Below are 22,074 nucleotides of genomic sequence, written 5' to 3'. Positions count from 1 at the left end.
ATTGGATAGGAATTGATGTGTTGATGGAGGTTATAATTATTACATAATTCTCATATTTAATCAGAAAAATGTACAAAAAGGTAGGATTTGTAGACTATTCTAAAAAACTGCCTGTTGATGATAGCGTTAATGCATCACTGATGTAAAAGAAGTTTAGGCGCGCCGGTAGTCGAGTGGTTAAGGCGCGCGCCATATACCCAGGCGACCCGGGTTCAAATCAGGCCCATGGCACTATTTCCTGCATGTCTGTCCCTGCTCACTTCCCTGTTTCCGACTCTAGCCACTGTCCTATCAAAAAAAGGCAAAAATAAATTAAAAAAAAGAAAAAAAGAAGTTTTAAACTGCTATTTTGGCACAAATTTCAGGTTAAAGAAATACTGCATCTTCTGCAACTTGAAAATTGCAGCAGGCCATACTGGGATTTAAGCTAATTTTCCTAATATTGCCCAGCCCTACAAAGGACCCACTGCAGCAGCAGGGAATGGCAACTGAGTGACAGTTTTGCTCTGAATGTGATCGTTAAAATGCTTTCCAGACTGGCGCTGTCACACACAACAAGTGACACAGGTGTTGTTCACTCATATTTAAAAGCTTTTTGTTATTCTTCTTGCAAAACACATTCAAGATTACAGATGCACCAACTGTGAAAATATGGGTTGATACCAAAATCTATGTTTCAAATAGCTTAGCTGATGCTGATACCAATGTTTTGTTTTATTTCATCACTTTGCTTGCTGCAAAACTGCTACTATGCCAAAATTTCCTCTGGAGTTTGTCCATCAGGTGGCTTCTTCCGCCAGTAAAAAAATCTCTAAGTGAACTATGCTAGCATCAAACTGATACAACAGATAAACATTGGTATTGGTTAATGCCACATAATTTAGTACCCATGCAAATCCCTAATTAGCATGTTTGCTCACTCAGATTAACAGATGCAGACATAGCAGTATGGTAACACTTTGCATTTGGATCCAAATGAAAATCTTGAATTTAACAGCTTGTTAAACCCACCCAGGCCTCCTGTGTAAACAGCAAGGAAGCCTCAAGGGGGTCCGAAAGCTGCTGAAGACACCTTGTGTGCATCTGGCGTACAAATGTGTGAAAGAGAGCCGTATTCAGTGTTTTTGTTTAGAATGTAGCCATGAATATGTAGATCAATAATTTGGTCCATTTCCTCAATATGATGTCAAAAAGTGGATGTATAGTCATGTATTTGGAGGTTGCATAATGTGCGAATCTGTTCATTCCTCATGAGGTAGGTTTAGGCCTGAGGCTGATTCTCTCTTGAGAGAAAAGTTTGTTGTATTTCCACACAGAAATTCTGCCACAGCGTAGACAAACCAGGAAAGCGGGGCTGCAGTCTGTGTTGTTGATTTTGGACGGCGCTCTTATATGGATTTTATAGGCAGTGGTGAGATAAAGGCAATGAGGTGAAGAAGAAAGGGAATAGCTGACATTTTTCAGGCCAAGAATCACACAGTGTTATCCTAACATGCACACATGCAAAAGAGGGAGGTGAATGGTTTCATAAACACAATCATGCTTTTAAAAGCATAATTTTTCAGGCTGACTGTGTTTTAACACCACAGGTCATAACTGTTTGCAACCTTCAGCACAGACGTTCCTGAGTAAAAATGTCCTCATACCTGAGAGCTTAAACAGAGCCTCATGTGCTCTTTTCTTGCAGTGCCAGTTTAACCCCTGCTTCCCTGGAGTGAAGTGCGTAAACACCGCCCCGGGTTACCGCTGTGACGCCTGTCCGCTGGGCTACACCGGCCTGGCAGTGGAGGGTGTCGGTGTTTTGTTCGCACAGACCAACAAACAGGCAAGTGGAAAGAAAGAAAGACAGCAAGCATGAAAGAAAGACAACAGAGGATGCAGAACCTTTAGACGAAGTATCTCTACATCTTTCTTGCTGAATTGTCCATATAGCTAAAGAATACATGTTGTTTAAATTTAGGCAGTTCCTTTTTAATTACTTTTAAAGGTTTTTGAGGTAAATATTGAATATGCCGCCTGTTAAATCTGACTCTTTAATATTCACAAGGTCATGAAAAAAATAACCTAGCTGCCTACTGAACAGAAATTTATAATAGGGCAATAAAAGCCCCCTGTCACAGATTATTTAGCAGCACAGCTTTAAACCAATTAAACCCAGAGGCCATGCTGCTCTAGAAGGTCACAATAAAAAGCTGAGTTTTGATACCCAATTCATATTTATTTGTCTTCTTTAGCCTTTTGAAATGAAATCAATGTATGGGGTTTAAATAGAAATCTCTCAGTGAAAGACACATTTGCAAATGTAAAATTAGACTCAAACACCTCAGGTTGTTTTTCAATTCCAGTCCCAACAGTCATAGAAAATGATAAATGGCATAGCTATAGGCTTTCCAATAGACAGGCAGCTTCAACACTCACCCACCAAAGTGTACCACCCATGCATGCTGTGATCTCCCACTCCATTTGACCCTTGTAAACAAGACTGGAGAGATTTGAACTCTTCCACTTGAAGCAGAGATTCACACCCCAAGCAGAGGCATTGTGTTGGGCCATTGTAGTGAAGAGAGAGTTAAGCTGCAGGGTAAAGCCTCCTATTCACTAGTGAGTCAATCTTTGTTCCAGCACTCACCTGTGGTCAAAGCTCTGACCAGGAGAATAAGATTGCAGGCTAAAGTGGCTAAAATGACTTTGCTCCTAGGGTGAGGGGTTCAGACATGTGACTATGACGCCTCAGTCATCTCCCTTTGGAGGTCTTCCAGGCATACCCAACTGGGAGGAGACCCCTGGGTAGACCCAGAACTTGTTGGATGAATAATGTTTTTACCTTTAGGTACAGAAATCCCTGAGGAATCTAGAGAAGGAGTAGCTGGAGAGGGGCCGCCAAATCATTGGCCCCTGGGACCCCACCCCAAAATGTGCTAAAAAAAAAAAAACATTAAATAAATGCATGGACGAATGAATAGATAGATGGATGAAAAGAAAAACTGATGGATAGATGCTGGGATGGATAGGACAACAAATGGATGGATGGGTGCATGGAAGGATGTGTGCATGGATGGAAGGATGGATGGAAGGATGCATGGATGGATGGATGGACGGAAGGATGCATGGATGGATGGATGTGGGATGCATGGATGGATGGATGGATACATGGATGGATGGATGGATGGAAGGATGCATGGATGGATGGATGGAGGGATGCATGGATGGATGGATGGATGCATAGATGGATGGATGGATGGAAGGATGAATGCATGGATGGATGGAAGGATGCATGGATGGATGGATGGATGCATGGATAGATGGAAGCAGGATGCATGGAAGGATGCATGGATGGAAGGAAGGATGCATGGATGGATGGATGGATGCATGGATGGAGATATGCATGGATGGATGGAAGGAAGCAGGGATGGATGGATAGATGGATGGATGGATGGATGGATGGGTGGATGGATGGATGGATGGAAACAAGGATGGAGGGATAGATGGAAGGAAGGATGCATGGATCGATAGATGGATGGATGGATAGATGGAAGCAGGATGCATGGAAGGATGCATGGATGGAAGGAAGGATGCATGGATGGATGGATGCATGGATGGATCAATGAATGGAAGGATGACAAAGATTTTTAAAAAATGGATGGACGGATGGATGGATGGATGGATGGATGGATGGATGGACGGTTGGCTTAAAAGATTTGAAAAATTAATGGAGGGATGGATTAAAAAATTAATGGATGGATGGATGGCTGGATTTTTCACCCCAGGGTCATCAGTCTTGGTTGTTTACCAAACTGCCTTAACAGCACTGAAACCACTCAAGATTAAAGAAACCTCTGATATGCCAGACCTGAATCAGGTCAGATGAAAACCAGTCTAAAGAGGGTAGAAAAAAAGAAGTGGCTAGATACTGTTTGGTTTTTTTGAGGTCAAAAGTTTAGGGGCCACATGTTAAACTTTTTGATTTTAATCACATTTTTTATCACAGCTTATCCCAAGTTATTTTAGTAGCTATAAAGTGGAAAGTATGTAACTGAAGTAGGAAAAATATAGTGCAAGTATTGCTTCATGGATATTGTACTTTTCCACTACTTCTATATGCAGTTTAAAAGATTAAAAAAAAAAAAACAGAAAGCATGCCAAATTTTCCAATAATGTAATATTTACATTTATCATGTTGCCAAGTTCAGGTCTGTGACGACGTCGATGAATGTAAAAGAGCGGACAACGGAGGCTGCACTGAAAACTCCATCTGTCACAACTCTGTGGTAAGATAACATCTGCAAACTACAAAGGGGCTCAACTAGGACAATTATTTTATCGATGAGACTTACAACTCCCTGCCCAAAATTAAACCAGATGTGCTCATTCCTGCACAGGGCTCTTACCACTGCGGCAGCTGTAAAACAGGTTTCACAGGAGATCAAGTTAAGGGCTGCAAGCCAGAGATCAGCTGTGGAAACAGCCTGACCAACCCCTGTGATATCAACGCCCAGTGCTCTTTAGAGAGGGACGGATCCATCTCTTGTCAGGTCAGTAGTTCATACTGTTTTCACTCTAATTTATCTACAACATGATCACATAATCTCCATACATAAAGAGTTTGCTTTTTTTTGTCAGTGTGGAATCGGCTGGGCGGGTAACGGGTACCTATGTGGAAAAGATACCGACATTGACGGATACCCGGATGAGAAACTTAAGTGCAAAGATCCAAACTGTAAAAAGGTAAACTGTCCACAAATATAACTAGGTTGTTGAAATGAAGATTTTTTTTTTTGTCCTTAAACGACAAGTTCTCTTCACAGGATAACTGTGTCTTTGTTCCTAACTCTGGACAAGAGGATGCCGACAGAGATGGTAAAGGAGACGCCTGTGATGAGGATGCAGATGGTGATGGTATACTGAACGAGCAGGTTGGTCTGTAGATTTAACGAGTAACTATACTTCCAGACTTCTTTATTCCAGCAAAAACAGCTATGAATATGAATATAAAGTAGTAGTGTTGATCAATTCAGGTCCAAATCTCGGCATTAGGGTAAAACATTTTTACATTTGAATTACAAGTAAGTTATGTTTGTAACACCAACCAGGCTAGCAGAGGCTGACACTTACTGACAACTTTTCTCAGCTACCTTTCAAAACCTCTGATGTTTCAACACTTTTTTAACACCAGATTAAACAATACAATATTTTTAATGATAAACAAATATACAGTGATATTTTCAAATTAAAGCTGCTTAGAGAAGAGAGAGAAAGCACAAAGAAGTGGGTTGCAAATCTAGAATCAGCCAGTTGGTGCTTGGGTTTCACAATTAGAGAAATAGGGATCACCTGAGTGATGTCAATGGTCTCAAATGATTGTAGTGTAAAGACACTTGTGTCTGGGAGGTCCAGTCACTGGTTAATCAGTCTTCCTGGCTGCCATTACACCATGAAGACAAGAGAACACTCCAAGCAATTCAGAGGAAAAGCTATTGAAAATAGTAAATCAGGGAATGGATGCAAAAAAATCCAAGGCACCGAACATCCCCTGGAAATGGAAGGAATATGGCGCATGTGTAAATCTGCCTAGATCAGGCCGCCGTCACAAACTGAGTGAGTGTGCAAGAAGGAGACTAGTGAGAGAGGACACCAAGACACCTAGGACTACTCTGAAGTAGGGATGTGCGCAGTTAATCGGTAAAATGGTTAAAAACGTTATTAAACGTTGGTTATCAAATTAGCCGGCGCGGGAGTTACTAGTGGGTTAAACTAATTACCTATCATTTTTTATAAACACAGGCTTAAAATCCCAGTCTATAATGCTCTGTTATCCTGCAATGAAGCTCCCGCCACTAAAGGCCGCTATAGCTTCAGTTAATAGCTGCTATCTTCCTCTCTGGCACTTCAACAGATGTAAATATGAGAAGCTCCGCGGTGGCTCAGTGGTTAGCATGTAGTAGGAAGACCGCAGTACGACGGTTTTCTAAAGTAATAAATGTAAAATAAAGTGGTATGTATGTCAAGGGTTGAACTCACGTTTAACTACTCACAGATGTGAAAAGAGGCCACATATCAAAGCACGGTATTAATTTGCAAAGAGGAAAGAAGGCTGGCGGCGCTAGCTTTTAATGCTAGCTATGCTGTAGAGTATATCAGGCTAACATCACACCTGCTGACACAACGACCCTGTGAGGAATTTGATTGTTTTCTAAGGAGTTTCCTCCTCTTTATACTAGTAGGTTAAACGAAATATAAATAAGTGTTTAGCCAAATAGGGAAATAGATGCTTAGGAACATCCTTACTCTGAAGGAGTTCCAAGTTTCAGCAGCTGAGATGGGAGAGACTCTGCATGGGAGAGTGGCAAAGAGAAAGCCACTGTTGAAGAAAACTCAGATCAAGTCTCCACCAGGGTTTGCCATGTGGGAGACTCCATGGTCAAGTGGAGGAAAGTTCTGCGGTCTGATGAGACCAAAATGGTGTCAGACAAGTCGCTTTGTTCGGCCGACACCAATCACTGCATATCACCACAAGCACACTTTCTCCACTGTGAAGCACGGTGGGGGCAGCATCATGCTGTGGGGATGCTTCTTGACAGTCTAGGATAGAGAGAAAAATGAAAGTGGCAAAATATAGGAAAATCCTAGAGGACAATCTTATCCAGTCTGCAAGAGAACTACGGCTTGGGAGATTTATTTTTCACCAAGACAATGACTCCAAGCATACAGGGAGAGCTACACAGAAATGGTTTTGAGACAACAAGGTGAAAGTTCCAGAGTGGCCGTGTCAAATCCCAGACTTCAATAGAGAATTTGTGGCTGGACTTGAAAAGGACTGTTCATCCCCCTACAACCTGTCAGAGCTTGAGCACTTTTGCAAAGAAGAATGAAAGAGCCCAGATGTGCACGTCTGATTGAGACCTATCCACACAGACTCAGAGCTGTGATTGCAGCTAAAGGTGCTGCTAAAAAATACTGACTTGAAGGGGGTGAACATTTATGCAGTGACTCATTTTACCTTACATATCCTTGTTTTATTGACACTACTTTTTAGCAATCTGTTTTCACTTTGACATTTAAGAGGGTTAAAAAAGGTTTAAAAAAAGGCAAATTATATTGACCACAATTGAGCTTTAAAATCAATAAAATGGTAAAAAAAAAATAATAATAATTTGTTTTACTGTAATACTTTTTATAGGCACTGGTGCATCTTATAATCCTGATTTCTACTGTATTAGCTTCCTTCTTGCAAAGAAATTTGCATCAACAACCTAGCAGATGCAGACAAAGCTTTTGCATTGACACAAATCCACTCAGAGATAATCGTGATGTAAACCAGGCCTTTTGTGTTCTGTTTAACCCAGGACAACTGCTGGTTGAAGCCCAACGTGGATCAGAGGAACAGTGACAAGGACAACCACGGCGATGCCTGTGATAACTGCCGCATGGTGGAGAATCCTGACCAGAGGGACACGGACGGTGACGGCAAAGGGGACGCCTGCGATGACGACATGGACGGAGATGGTATGGAGAGAAATTACATCACTCACGCTGACGTTAATGCTTACATAACCAGCATCACTGAAGGCATCCACTGTTATAATTTATTAGTCTCTTCACATTTTCTCCCTTCATTAAATAAAACAAGAAACCCACTCATGCAGATGTAGTTTATAGCACATTACACATCTCTCTAAATCATATTGGTGAAATATATCACTGTGTATGCTTTTAAGAGCCAGCTGAGGCATGAGTAACAGCACTGCAGAAAATAAAAAAAGAGAAGCTGAGGCCAACAGCAGTCTGACCTCAGAGCGAACACAAGCTTTGATCATCCAGCAGCATGATTACACCTCAAAAAGCCCCACAGGAGAGAAGATAGCTTTTCCTTATCACTGCCGCTTGACCTTTATGCATTTGTGGTGCTGCTGCTGCCTCCATGCGATGAATGAAAAAAAGCATCAGAATACAAACTGGTGTGCACCAAACAGGAAGTGCAACAGTGCAACCAAGTGGCCAAATTAGACATAACACACCATGTAATTACTCATTTCATCAAAGTAGGGTTATAATGTCTCAATTTGTCAATGCATTTCTTCATCAAATATACTGTGCTCAGTGCGAGAGGGTTTTCAAGAAAATTACAGGAAGTGAGATAATCTTGCAACTGTAATAAATCATTTTGATTGATTTAACCCATGCTATTATCAGGCAATACTTGTGCATGATAATAAATTCAAAGTAGCATGAAGTTCCTTAGAAAGGGCTATAACTAAAGAGTAAAGCATGATCAGCAATCTGAGATTATTCAGTTGATAACTGATGGGTCTGGAAGCCCATTTCCACCACTTAAAAAAGAAAAAATCTGTTTGTTTGGTCATAAAAAAAAATTAAATCTCAAATTGTAATGATTAGTTTTATTTATGAAGATAAAAAGGCAAAATTATAAGAAAAAGTTGGAAATTATGGGATGAAAAGTCAAAATTATGAGATGGAAGGTTGAAATTATGAGATAAGAGGAGGAAATTTAATGATAAAATGACAAAATTCAGAGATAGGAAGCCATAATTATGAGATGTAGTTAGTCATCATTATGAGAGAAAGTCTAAATTATGAGATAATTGGAAAAATTCAGTTTTATAATTTTAACATTTCATTTGAAATTAACATTTTATGTCTTTTTTTGTCTTTAAAGTTGACTTTATCTTACAAGTGTGACTTTTTTTTAACTTTCTGTGTGATTACTCTGATGTCCTATCTCTTGATATTCACATATTTTCTTAAAACTTTTCCTTCCTCTCTCATTACTTAATACTGATCTCATCATTTTGTCATTTTGGCTCAATATATGACTTTTATATCTTCATTTTAACCTTTTAAAAAAGTACTGACTTCTACTTCATAACGCTACCTTTTAATTCATTGTTTCAAATTTTGATCTCATAATTTTAACAATTTAACTCAAATCATGACTTTTTATCTCATATTTTAAACTTTCTATCTCATAATGTTGATTTTTACTACATAGTTTGACATCGGATTTTTACCTAATAATTTACAGTGTTAATTTTGGAAGCTATTTTTGATTTTAGTTCAGTTTTAGTCTTTAAATGAAATGCATTTTAGTTTTAGTCACATTTTAGTCATTTCTACCCTTTATAATTTTAGTATAGTTTTAGTCGACGAAAACTCAAAAACATTTTAGTCTTAAGTTTTAGTCCAAGCATTTATTTTCTTGCCTAAATCTGGTACCAAATCATGGTAGTGTGTTCTCTGCACTCTGCCAAACCTGGGGTCCCTGCTTTCTACAGCCGAGAGGCAGAATAGATACAGATGCATTGCTTTTTGACAGATTTTGCTACAACGGAGAAATATCACGGATTTTGAATGTCCGATGAAAACTAAATTTCATTTTAGTCTAGTTTTAGTCATCTTGACAAAATCTTCACTTAGGTTTTGTCAGTTTTAGTCATCACAGATCTATTTTTGTTAGTCTTAGTCTAGTTTTTGTCATGGAAAAAAGTGTCGACAAACATTTTTAGTCATAGTTTTAGTCGATGAAATTAACACTGATATATATATATATTTTTTTTTTTGCCAGAATTGACTCTAACCTCATGATTTTGACTTTTATCACTATATTTTGTCTTCTTATCTCATTATTTCAAAATTTGATCTCATAATTTTGACATCTTAGCACATATTATGACTTTTTATTTTAGAATTTTAACTTTTGTCTCAATTTTGACTTCTCTCATTTCAACATTCAATCTCATGATCTTGACATTTAAGCTCAAGTAATGAATTTTTATCTCGTAGTTTGACATCTTAGCTCAAAGTACGACTTTCTATTCACTAATTTTTCCCTCTTATTTTTTTTTTTTGAAACTTTCTTTTTATTCAAGTTTTCTTTTTTCCAACATTAAAGGACAAACAAAAAAGCATAAAAACAGACAAAAATAGAAAATATCAGTGAACAAACAGGTTGACAAGGGTGACCCAGGCCATACGTTAGTGCAAAGTGGAGTGATCATTCACACATACAATGAGTTACATGTTAAAGAATATAATGCCCACCTTTCCCAGTATTTAGTATACTATTCAGCCAGCAATCTTAGGGTGAAGGTCAGTTTCTCCATACATTGTATCTCGTTAACAATGGTAATCTAGTCATTCCTTGATGGCAAATTTATCTGCAGCCATTTCCGTGTAATGGCCTTCTTACTTGCAGCCAGGAGCACTTTATAAAGATAAATATCCTGGGCCATAAGTCCAACTGGGATTTTACCCAAATACAGTGTAATAAAAGAAAAGTCGACTTCTAAACCACAAATTGTCCGAATTTCTCCAGCAAATTCCTGCCAATAAGGTTGAATAAGGGGGCAGGCCCAGAACATATAAAAGTGATCTGCCATTGTCTGTCCACATTGTCGCCAACATTTATCCTGTCCCTGAAAACCCTGCTGTTTAGATTTCAATTTGGGAGTCACAAAAAATCGTATTATGTTCTTCCAGGAGAATTCCCGCCAGGCTCTGGAGTTGGTGCTTATCTCATTATTTCAAAGACTTTCTTTAACAGTGTACTTTGCCATCTATTAGTGCCAGTGGTTTATGGATGTAAGAAAGCTACACCATATTGCTGTAAACTTTGTCATTTTTTAAATTTGGCTAGCATCTACTTAAATTTATCTATAAAATTGCTGAAATCAAACCTCATTTTTAGTTTCAGTGTCTAGACTGGAAAATCAAACCTTTTTTTCTTTGTGCTACCAAAACAATTATCTTAAATTTGGGGCTACTGGTCACATATCAAATCCTCTCCAAATCATATCCAATCAGTTGATTTACCACAGGTGGACTCCGATCAACACATAGAAACATCTTAGCAAAGATCCAGAGAAATGAAAGGAACCTAAGCTAAATTTAAAGTGATTTTGCAAAGGGTCTGTAAACTTATTTCGATTTGATATTTCAGCTTTTTTATTTACAATTAATTTGCAAAAAAAAAAAAAAAAAAATCATGTCATGATAGGGTACTGAGTGTAGACTAATGAGAAAAAAATCATTTAAACAATTGTAGAATTTGGCTGCTACATAAAAAAAGTGAAGTTGAAATGAAAATATTTTCTACTACAGTAAACATTTCCTACACTCACTACTGAAAGTGAGTCATTCTGAGTGCTTCATATCACCAAAAGTTTCCTCTTTCTGATTGGCGAGCAGGCATTAAGAACTTTCTGGACAACTGCCAGCGAGTCCAAAACAGAGACCAGGGGGATCGGGACGGAGACGGAGTTGGGGACGCATGCGACAGCTGCCCTGACATACCCAACCCGAACCAGGTCAGTGTAAGCCGGAGAGATGGATCTCACATTTCTAGACTTTTTAATGCAGGAATCTGACCTGTGAAGGAGTACCTTTACTCACGCAAAGAAGCTGAGTGCCTTCAATGTGAGACGGTGGTGAACTCTTTGCTCTTGTTTCAGTCTGACGTTGACAACGACCTGGTTGGAGACTCTTGTGACACAAACCAGGACAGGTAGGAACAGCTGTTTTAGCTTCCTTTCTCACCACTACTGTGTCTAGAGCTCACATTAACAGCGTGTGATTGTGTCACCTCCTCTGTAGTGATGGCGACGGTCACCAGGATACCAAGGATAACTGCCCACACGTAATCAATAGCTCCCAGCTGGACACAGACAAAGATGGAATGGGTGACGAGTGTGACGATGATGACGACAATGACGGGATCCCTGACCTTCTGCCGCCAGGACCAGACAACTGCAGACTGGTACCAAACACGGACCAGACTGACGACAACAGTGAGTATTCTTCTTACAAAAACCCTTTAATGAAGGCTCAGTGATACAGTGACGTTTAGAAATGATCACTATCTAAACTAGGGTTGGGTTACTGCCACATGCAGCCCTCCACTTCATTAAATGCGGCCCCCCCAAGTCAATTTCAAATACCAATAAACAGTCAAAATCTTCCATTAAGCATAAAAACAGAAACAGTTCTCACATGATTTTGCAAGTGGTATAGGGATGGATATTTTATTCGATTTTTGACTTGTAAATGAGATTCTCAATCTCAATGAGGTTTTCCTGGTTAAATAAATCCAAATTAAAAACAGATAATAAATGTGATTAAAGTAATTTAAAACTTTTTTCAATTTCTTGTCATGTAAAATAAATATACACTCTTTATAATTTTTTATCTACTTTTTCCATTTCTTAATTTCTTTTTTAAATGGTTGTGAATATACTTTATTTTTATATTTTCATTCCAACAAAAAGTTGGGATTTATTTTTCAACTTCTGAATTAATTTTGTGCATTTTTATATCATTTTTCCTTATTAAATTTGTATTCATTTTACGTCTTTTTTATTTGTGTAAATACTACTTATTTTTTACTTTTTTGATTTCATTTAAATTAGAAATTTATTCATTCAAGTCTTAATTTCTTTTATTTTTGTTTCAATCTTACAATTCTCATTTGATTTAACATAATGTCTATTATTTTAATCATGGTTTTATTTCTCATAAGTTTTTGAATTGCTTTAGTTTTTATTTCATTAAAATATTTCACATTTATTCATTCTTATTTTTGCTTAATTCAATATTATATTTATTTTCCATTTCATCTACTGTATGTCTATTCTGTTTTTCTTCATTATCTTATTTGTAAATTTCTTTTCTTGCTTTCTTTTCAGTAGATTTAACTGGCTACAAGCTTGAAATTGATTTGATTAAATCAATTAAATGAACTATTTCTCTTGCACTTGAATTTTAAAACAAACATCTTGGTGTAATAAATTATCAGGAAAGCAACATACTCTTCCTTTCATTGAATTATTAGTAATCACAAGGGTTAAACTGAGAATATCCAACATCTGCAACAAAAGGGCCTTTAGCATTGACAAACTTTTTGCGGCCCTCTTGGTAACAAAGTTTCCCATCCCTGGTCTTAACAATTCATTGAATTCATCATAGGGTTTTCATAATACGAAAAGTTTAAACATTAGTGCAATTCCAACAGAAATCAAATGATAATAATGCCTGTTTCAATACTACAGAAACAAAATAGAGTATTTGGCACCAAATAATGGATCATTTCTTGTTTTTAATAACCCAATATTAATTGCCAAACCTTCTGTTTTTGTTGCCAACAATTTCAGGCAAACACTGTAGTGACCTTAGTAATAACTATAAAGTAAATCCCCAGTATGACCATGTCAACAAAAGTGAAAATGTTGAACCTTTCAAAGTAGAATTATAGTGAGGAATACATTAGAATGCATGAGCAGTCGTAGTGTCAAAACTATCCATGAAATCATTTTGTAAATTGAGAATCAAACTCAGAAAAGGCCATTTTTATGCTGAGAACCACCTATTTTATGACTTTTTGTGATGCTCATTGAGTCTTATTAGCCTGTCAAGACTCCAACAGGTCGTAAAAACTCCATTATTCCCTACCTTTTAGTAATCTCCTTCATGAGACAGGTTCAGAACAGTGTGACATTAAAAAATGGTGAAAGCAGCAAAGTTATTTCTGGTTCAAGAAAAAGCCACAAAGAAGAATGGAGATAAAAGTGAACTTTAGTACAATCCATCAAAATGCAACAAATAGCCTTGTTATTTAGTTAAAATGTGAACAGCTCCTTAAGAAAGGGCTTCTGTCTACACTTTATATGATTTGTATTCAGACCTTGCAGCTCTGCAGCGTCTCGGAAAGAGACATCAATTTCCTTTTGAGACTTGCCTTTATGACATTTTTGTTGAAGCCAGTTTCAAATCTGCGAGTCGTGACAAGGCAGAAAACACATTGGTTTTAAAGGGACTGAAAGGAGCGGATCACTTTGCATACTGATGTAACAGACCACATTTGTGATTATGATACAAAAATCCACCGCCTCCTTGGCTTTAACCTCATGAAGACTAAATCCTGTGTAGTTCTGATGATCATCTGTCTGCTGTGTCTCAGATGATGGAGTTGGCGATGTCTGTGAGTCGGACTTCGATCAGGACAAAGTGATAGACAGGATTGACAACTGTCCTGAGAATGCTGAGGTTACCTTGACTGACTTCAGGGCCTATCAGACGGTGGTGCTGGACCCTGAGGGTGACGCACAGATTGACCCCAACTGGGTTGTTTTAAATCAGGTATGATTATTCTTAGTCCTTCTGTGTTTTTATGTGTTTTGTGGGACAGAGTCCAAAACAAATTTCTTTATGGGGACATTAAAGTCTGTGTTATCTTATCTTGTCCTATCTTAGTCACCATGTCATCATGTACATTAAGATTGTAGAGTCCAGTGGTCAAAAGCTCTTCCAACTACAGATCCACTCTGCAGAGAAAACAGGATCTACCTACATGTTTGCCATGCTCCACCGAGTGTACCCACTGTGTACCCTGTGAATTTGACTGTTTTCTAGGTATTTTCTCCTCTTTAGACTAGTCAGTTTAAGGCGATTTAAATGAGTGTTTAGCTGAAAAAGGGAAACAGACACCTGGAAACATCCTTAGTCCTGCATTACACTGCATGCCTCTCAGGCTGTATTGCCCAGTGAGACCTCGCTTCTCTATGTCTCCTGCGTGTCTCTCAATCAGTAAGCTGTGTTCTCCAGCCGTTTCATTCTCACATGCACAGTCCTAAATCATCCACTATGCTGGACCACTTGTGGTCACAATTGCATTTCTCCTTCCCTGTGTTGCATCATACACCAGGCTTGGTGTTAACTTGAAGTGGGAAAGTGAAGCATGAGTGTTCCAGTTTTTTCAAATATTTGCTAGTTGACTTGTGAATAGTACTTTTGTTTGAAATGCCCATCCCTACCCAAAGTAACAGAAATTATCATGAAGACATCAGCATGCACATTTCTCATTAGCTGCTCTCTTTCTTTCTCAAACAGGGAATGGAAATTGTTCAGACGATGAATAGTGACCCAGGTCTTGCTGTCGGTAAGCTGTTGGGTTTAATTATTATATTCAAAAGATCTCTAAAAACAGTCTAAAAGTTATATACTGATCTATTGTTAACACCCTGTGTTGTTAGGTTACACTGCTTTCAGTGGAGTGGACTTTGAGGGCACATTCCATGTGAATACAGTAACTGATGATGACTACGCTGGCTTCATCTTTGGCTACCAAGACTCGTCTTCATTCTATGTGGTGATGTGGAAACAGACCGAGCAGACCTACTGGCAGGCGACCCCTTTCAGAGCTGTGGCCGAGCCTGGCATCCAGCTTAAGGTGAATAAAGAAGTTATGTCATAAATCTGCCTACAGCGGATTCAAACAAACACGTCCTATTTTTATCCCTCAACATGTTTCCATACTTCTGCATTTCTGCTGTCTGTCTGCATTCATCCCACACATCCCTCAATTCTCTCTGTGTTGGTCAGGCTGTGAAGTCTACATCAGGTCCTGGGGAGCACTTGAGAAACTCACTGTGGCACACAGGAGACACAAATGACCAGGTGCGTCTGCTGTGGAAGGACCCGAGAAACGTAGGCTGGAAGGACAAAGTGTCCTACAGATGGTACCTGCAGCACCGCCCCCAGGTTGGGTACATCAGGTAAGACAAAGAGTTGTTACAGATATTAATTACATCTTGATAAAAGGATGTTTGTTTCCTTGTCAAGAGGTTCAATTTGATCTTATATTTTCAGAAGCTGGTGGTATAACTGAGCCATAAAGGCTCACCATGCAACTTTAGAGCAGATTTTAAGACCAAAACAAATCAAACATCCATCTTATTCCTGGAGGCTCTACTATGGATAGGACAACTGGGTGGAACTTGGTTGATGTACAGTTGCTAGAAAAAGTATGTGAACCCTTTGAGATTTCTTGGATTTCTGCATAAATTGGTCATCAAATGTGTTCTGATCTTCATCTTATTCACAACAACAGACAAACACAGTCTGCTTAAACTAATACTGCACAAAAAATGATATGTTTTCATGTTTTTATTGAACAAAACATGTAAACATTCACAGTGCAGGGTGGAAAAAGTATGTGAACCCCTAGGCTAATGACTGGTTGACCCTCCGTTGGCAGCAATAACCTCAACCAAACGCTTCCTATAGTTGCAGATCAGACCTTCACAACGGTCAGGAGGAATTCTGGACCATTCCTCTTTACAAAACTGTTTAAGTTCAGCAATATTATTCGGATGTCTGGTGTGAATCGCTCTCTTGAGGTCATGCCACAGTATCTCAATCGAGTTGAGGTCAGGACTCTGACTGGGCCACTCCAGAAGGTGTATTTTCTTCTGTCAAGCCATTCTGTTGTTGATTTACTTCTATGCTTTGGGTCATTGTCCTGTTGCATCACCCATCCTCTGTTGAGCTTCAGTTGGCGGACAGATGCTCTTAAGTTTTCCTGTAAAATGTCTTGATAAAATTGGGAATTCATGTGTCCGTCAATGACAGTAATTCGTACGGGCCCTGAGGCAGCAAAGCAGCCCCAAACCATGATGGCCCCTCCACCATATTTCATAGTTGGGATGAGGTTTTGATGTTGGTGTGCTGTGCCTTTTTGTCTTCACACATAGCGTTGTGTGTTCCTTCCAAACAACTCAATTTTGGTTTCATCTATGGACAGAATATTTTGCCAGTAGTGCTGTGGAACATCCAGGTGCTCTTTTGTAAACTTCAGATGTGCAGCAATGTGTTTTTTGGACAGCAGTGGCTTCCTCCGTGGTGTCCTCCCATGAACTCCATTCTTGTTTAATGTTTTACTTATTGTAGATTTGTCAACACAAATGTTAGCATGTGCCAGAGATGTCTGTAAGTCTTTAGCTGACACTCTAGGATTCTTCCTCACCTCACTGAGCATTCTGCGCTGTGCTCTCACAGTCATCTTTACAGGATGACCACGCCTAGGGAGAGTAGCAAGAGTGCTGAACCTTCTCCATTTGTAGACAGTCTGTCTTACCGTAGACACATGAACATCAAGGCTTTTAGAGATACTTTTCTAACCCTTTCCAGCTTCATGTAAGTCAACAATTCTTGATCGTAGGTCTTCTGAGAGCTCTTTTGTGCCAGGCATGGTTCACATCAGGCAATGCTTCTTGAGAACAGCAAATTCAAAACTGGTGTGTTTTTTTATAGGGCAGGGCAGCTTGAACCAACACATCCAATCTCATCACATTGATTGGACTCCAGGTTGGCTGACTCCTGGCTCCAATTAGCTCTTGGAGAAGTCATTAGCCTAGAGGTTCACATACTTTTTCCACCCTGCACTGTGAATGTTTAAATGGTTTGATCAATAAAAACATGAAAACATAACATTTTTCTGTGCAGTATTAGTTTAAGCAGACTGTGTTTGTCTATTGTTGTGACTTAGAACTCAGAACACATTTGATGACCAATTTATGCAGAAATCCAAGAAATGTCAAAGGGTTCACATACTTTTTCTAGCGACTGTACCAGATATAGAAAAACGTGCCTCTACCAGTGGCTATATGCAACCCCAATTCCTAAAAAGAAGGGACACTTTGTCAAATGTTAATGAAAGCTATGCAACGACTTGCAGATCTCATAAAACCTTTTTTCACAATAGAACATTAACAACACATCAGATGTTAAAACTGAGATAGTTTACCTTTTCATAAAAAATATTAGCTCATTTTTTTATGACTTGTATTTTCAATTTTATAATAACCACCACAGTCATAAACACATATAACAAACATCTTAATCTGTTACAAAAACAGAAACAGCTTACCACCCCTACCCACAATCAAAGAGGGATCAGCATACCTTGTGTGACTAAAAATATATAGAGAAATTAACTTACCAAAATAACCCATGACAATGTTCTTTTGTCTCCTACCAAATCCATCAACCCACAGCTCATCCATTCTATCTTCGCTCTGGCCTGTTAATGGTATCAAGATACCTGCCCCATTTCAGGAAGTATTTTTCTTTTCTGTCCTGAATCCTGTATGACATTCTTTCATAAGCAGCTACAACACCCAGTTCTGTTATCCAGTTCTGAAAAGGAGGCTCTCCAGGTTTCTTCCAGTTCCTGAGAATGATCTGTCGTCCAGTCATTAAAGCAGTCTGTATCCAGTATATCAATGGTTTAGGAAAAGCAGATAACACTTTACAGTCCCCCAGAAGATACAGCTTAGGACAGAGTACAAACTGACTTTTTATAACATTGACAATGTAACCATGTATCGTCCAGAACATCCAGAATATTAGCTGATTTTGAATTTGATGGCATCAACACATCTCAAAAAAGTAGGGCAACAAAAGGCTGGAAAAGTAAGTGGTACCGGTGAAATGGTAAACTATCTCAGTTTAAACATCTGATATGTTTTTAATGTTCTACTGTGAATAAAATATGGAGTTCTGCGATTTGAAAATCATTTGAATCATCGTTTTTTAAATTCAACCCAGTGTTCAAACTTTTGATGAATTGGGGTTGTATATTGGCTAACCACCATCGGCTATTGTTTTCATAAGAATTTACTTTCAATTCAGCTAATACTGCCTCATTTTTTAAATAAAACTTTCAGGTAAACGTTACTAATAGCTTTAAGTAAGAAGTTATACTCTCTGAAATGTCAGAGTTATGCTACATGCATCAGGGATGCTATTTTTCATAAAGTAAAAAGGGATATTAGATTTACTGACCTAAAGAGGTGCATCAATTAGTTACACTGATAAGAGCACGTACTGAAAGAAACTCTTGTTTGAGAAATAACAGGAATTTCAGCACTTTCACAAAATAAAGAGAAATATTACAGCTCTGACTGGACTCTATATCTGTTTTATGTTTTTTAAGGTCTTCTCCTTTGCACATAACGTGATTGTCCTTGTCACTAAGTAAATTCTGAAGGATGTCTGAGGTTATTCCTTCATATTGTCCTTCCATGCCTTGGTAAAACAAGGCGAAGAATAACGACATTATTCCGTTTGAGGTGTAATACATGAAGTGTACACATTTTACTCTCTAGTGTCTTGTTACTATGGAGAACTCAGCTTTGACAGAGGGTACCAGAAGTCACAATCAGGATTCAGGCAAAGCATCATGGAGGATAGTGTGTGATTTTTCTTTAAATTTGTAAGATTACGAGATGGATCAAGGTTATCCTTAAAAAAAGTACTTTCATTTCCCCATGCATTCTCTACTCATTATGAAAAGCTAAGCTAACTTGCCACAAGCTCTAACTACTGCATACAATAGAGCAGTGATTTTTAAACGTTTTTTGCCCAAGGCATGCCTGATATAAAGCCAAAATATCAAGGCACACTACCAAAATATCCATGCAAAATCACCCCTTTAAATTTTCTTACAGTATCTATAGTTGTAGTAAAAATGCATGGTTGTTCCAATTCACAATGCCACATGCTAAAATGTACATTTTTGCGGCCTACTTTTCAGCCAGATCAGTCTAATTCACAGCTGTTGATGAAAGCAATCTACAGTAGCAAATCCCAACATTTTTCTACCTGTTATAAACCATTTTTATATGAAATTATCACAAAAAAGTGCATATGCGACAAAGGCACAATAAGAACATACCAGAAATACTACAGAAAATGTTCGTTTTCTTACAGGTTGTCTAATTTTGCACAGATATTGGTTATGTAAACCCATATATGTTTTTTCTTTTTTTTTTTTTATTTACACAGGCCATAAACATAAATGAAGCAGTACTGAATATTCCCGTCTTGTGTCCTGTTTAGGGCCCGGTTTTATGAGGGAACAGAGCTGGTGGCTGACTCTGGTGTGATTATTGACACAACCATGAGAGGAGGACGACTCGGTGTGTTCTGTTTCTCTCAAGAAAACATCATCTGGTCTAATCTGAAATACCGCTGCAATGGTAAGAGCAGCCTTGATGCTATACTCACTAACTTCATTACTTTAACTTTTCATAGTTTGGATGGCTGTGATATCATTAAAGGAGTACTGTCTTGTCTCATTTCTGGTCCTTGATAAACTGTCTGATGCTGTAAGAGAACTAAGGTTTATCGTGTTACAATAACAGGATACCATTAATAGAGACTTCTCTTTTATCAGATTCTATTTCATGGTATCCTTTTCTTCCACAGACACCATCCCAGAGGACTTCCAGGAGTTCAGCAGTTAATACTCCATCAGCTCGCTTTTAAGTGGAGACAAGATGATGACAACAGATCTTCAAAGAATGCTGTGTGGTTGTGTGTGTGTTTAAGTGTGAGTGCCTGTTTTTGTCTTTGTATTGATGTGTACAGTTTCTGTGCATATAAGACAACTTTTGTAATGTATGTGTTTATTGTCATGTCTGTTAACTTTCCTGAAATGATGCAACACAACATGAAAACATACTTAAAGGTATAATAAGTGACTTTCAGAGAAGATGTCCGGTAGATGATGCACTTTAGCACCAGTCTCTCCAACCAAAGCAAACCACATTGACGGCTCTCCTCCGCTACCCCAACCTAGTACAGCTGTCTGTAGAACAATCTTCATTCACAAATGTCATCGTGGTTCTAATTTCTTTCAAGTAATTTAGACCAATCAAAGCCTTTTCTTCATTTTGGGGAGTCTGTTAGTTTGCCTTCAGCTGTACTATTCCAATAGCATTTTGCCTCTACGAACAGTGTTTCAGAGTGGGCTGAGCTACCTGTCTCCTCCCATGTAGGGGCAGGCTTAACGATGGGACAGGAAGGTACAGTGCATTCAGAAAGTATTCAGACCCCTTCCCCGTCCTCTGTTTTGTTATGTTGCAGCCTGATGCTCCAGCAAAAATAATCTTTTTATTCTCATTAATCTACACTCCATATCCCACTTTAACAAAGTGAAAACAGAATTTCTTGCAAATTTATAAAACAACATTTGACAAAGGTATTCAGGACTCTTTCAAGAGCTGGTGGTCTGGCAAAACTGATCCATTGTGGGAGAGGGGCTTTAGTAAGAGAGGTGACCAAAAGCCCAACGGTCACTCTGACTGAGCTCCAGAGGTCCTGTGTGGAGATGGGACCCTCCACCAATCCAGGCTTTATGGCAGAGTGACTGGAAGGAAGACTCTCCTCAGTGCAAAACATTTTTGCTCTGATATTGTCAGCTGTGAGGCCTTCTATAGAGAGGTGTGTGTCTTTCCAAATCATGTCCAATCAATTTAATTTCCAGCAGGTGGACCACAATCAAAATGTAGGAACATCTCAGCAAAGATTTAGTGAAATGAGAGGAAGCTGAGCTAAATTATGTGTTTTTTGCAAAGGGTCTGAATACTTATGTCAATGAGCTGTTTTTTAATTCAAATACATTGTCAAATATTTGCAAAGTTCTGTTTTCGCTTTTTCATTGTGGGGTACTGAGTGAACATTATGAGAATATCTTTTTTCAACTGTAGCATCAGGCTGCAACATACTGTAACAAAAATGCACAAGCACCTTCCGTTCAGTGTAAACACAGAGCTGAGAACAACAAACCCAGAGGAAATTTAACTTGTTTTTGGAGAGTCGTCACTCAACAAGATATCAAGACGTTTACATTTGATTGATAGGGATGCAGGATATAATTGGCATGATAGTGGTATCAGCAGATTTTCGCTTAAAAAAGCAGGTATGAACATTTCTGCTGATATTTACAACCAGTATTTTTGCTGTAAAAGTCTGCCAGTATCAGTTGTAAATATCGACTGTAAAAACAAATAATTTGGTGGGGCTTTAGGCTGGACAAACAGACCTACAATAGCCGAAGTCACTTTCCCTCTTCATCATCACTCCTTACAATGCAGCTGTGTTTTTAAAGGGATACGTCAACATTTTGGCAAATTCACCCATTGCCATAACCCCTATAGTCTTAGTAATAGCTGTTTTTAGATCTGAGGGGCTGATATACCAGCTGCTCAGCTAACGCTATGGAGACCTCCGATATTTCTGGCTTTCCCTCATCAAACTCATCAAATACACAATCCAAAAACTCCAAAACGCTCTCGTGGACCTGCACATTCACCACGCTATGAAATAATAACATATAACTATGTAACATTACGACACATGAAGCAAATACTCGGAACTACTTTCTTGAGTAAACCACTGGGCAGAGTGACACAGTGCGCACCTCAGGCAGTGCCGTAGTTACTC

The 22,074-nt window shown here is 38.6% G+C and overlaps 2 protein-coding genes across 3 annotated transcripts in view; one reads left to right on the top strand and one right to left on the bottom strand.

Annotated features, from left to right (window-relative positions):
- Positions 1-21,831, top strand: part of thbs4b (thrombospondin 4b) — a 34,832-nt gene extending 13,001 nt beyond the window's left edge. Inside the window, exons 8-22 of the mRNA XM_041811003.1 lie at positions 1,688-1,825; positions 4,191-4,268; positions 4,380-4,532; positions 4,621-4,725; positions 4,806-4,913; positions 7,344-7,503; positions 11,203-11,321; positions 11,466-11,518; positions 11,608-11,801; positions 13,967-14,145; positions 14,896-14,944; positions 15,039-15,235; positions 15,388-15,560; positions 19,687-19,826; positions 20,056-21,831. Coding sequence (XP_041666937.1) covers positions 1,688-1,825; positions 4,191-4,268; positions 4,380-4,532; positions 4,621-4,725; positions 4,806-4,913; positions 7,344-7,503; positions 11,203-11,321; positions 11,466-11,518; positions 11,608-11,801; positions 13,967-14,145; positions 14,896-14,944; positions 15,039-15,235; positions 15,388-15,560; positions 19,687-19,826; positions 20,056-20,093 — 1,884 coding nt within the window. The 3' untranslated portion in view covers positions 20,094-21,831. The remainder of the gene's footprint in view (positions 1-1,687; positions 1,826-4,190; positions 4,269-4,379; positions 4,533-4,620; positions 4,726-4,805; positions 4,914-7,343; positions 7,504-11,202; positions 11,322-11,465; positions 11,519-11,607; positions 11,802-13,966; positions 14,146-14,895; positions 14,945-15,038; positions 15,236-15,387; positions 15,561-19,686; positions 19,827-20,055) is intronic.
- The window catches only part of LOC121525159 (mucin-2), a 178,988-nt gene that overhangs the window by 136,378 nt on the left and 20,536 nt on the right, over positions 1-22,074 (bottom strand). The window lies entirely within an intron of this gene.

Source organism: Cheilinus undulatus, linkage group 17 (assembly GCF_018320785.1).
Source record: "Cheilinus undulatus linkage group 17, ASM1832078v1, whole genome shotgun sequence".
In the NCBI taxonomy this organism is placed as follows: domain Eukaryota; kingdom Metazoa; phylum Chordata; class Actinopteri; order Labriformes; family Labridae; genus Cheilinus; species Cheilinus undulatus.
The sequence above is the reverse complement of the archived record's forward strand: the minus strand, read 5'-3'. Positions and strand labels throughout refer to the sequence as shown.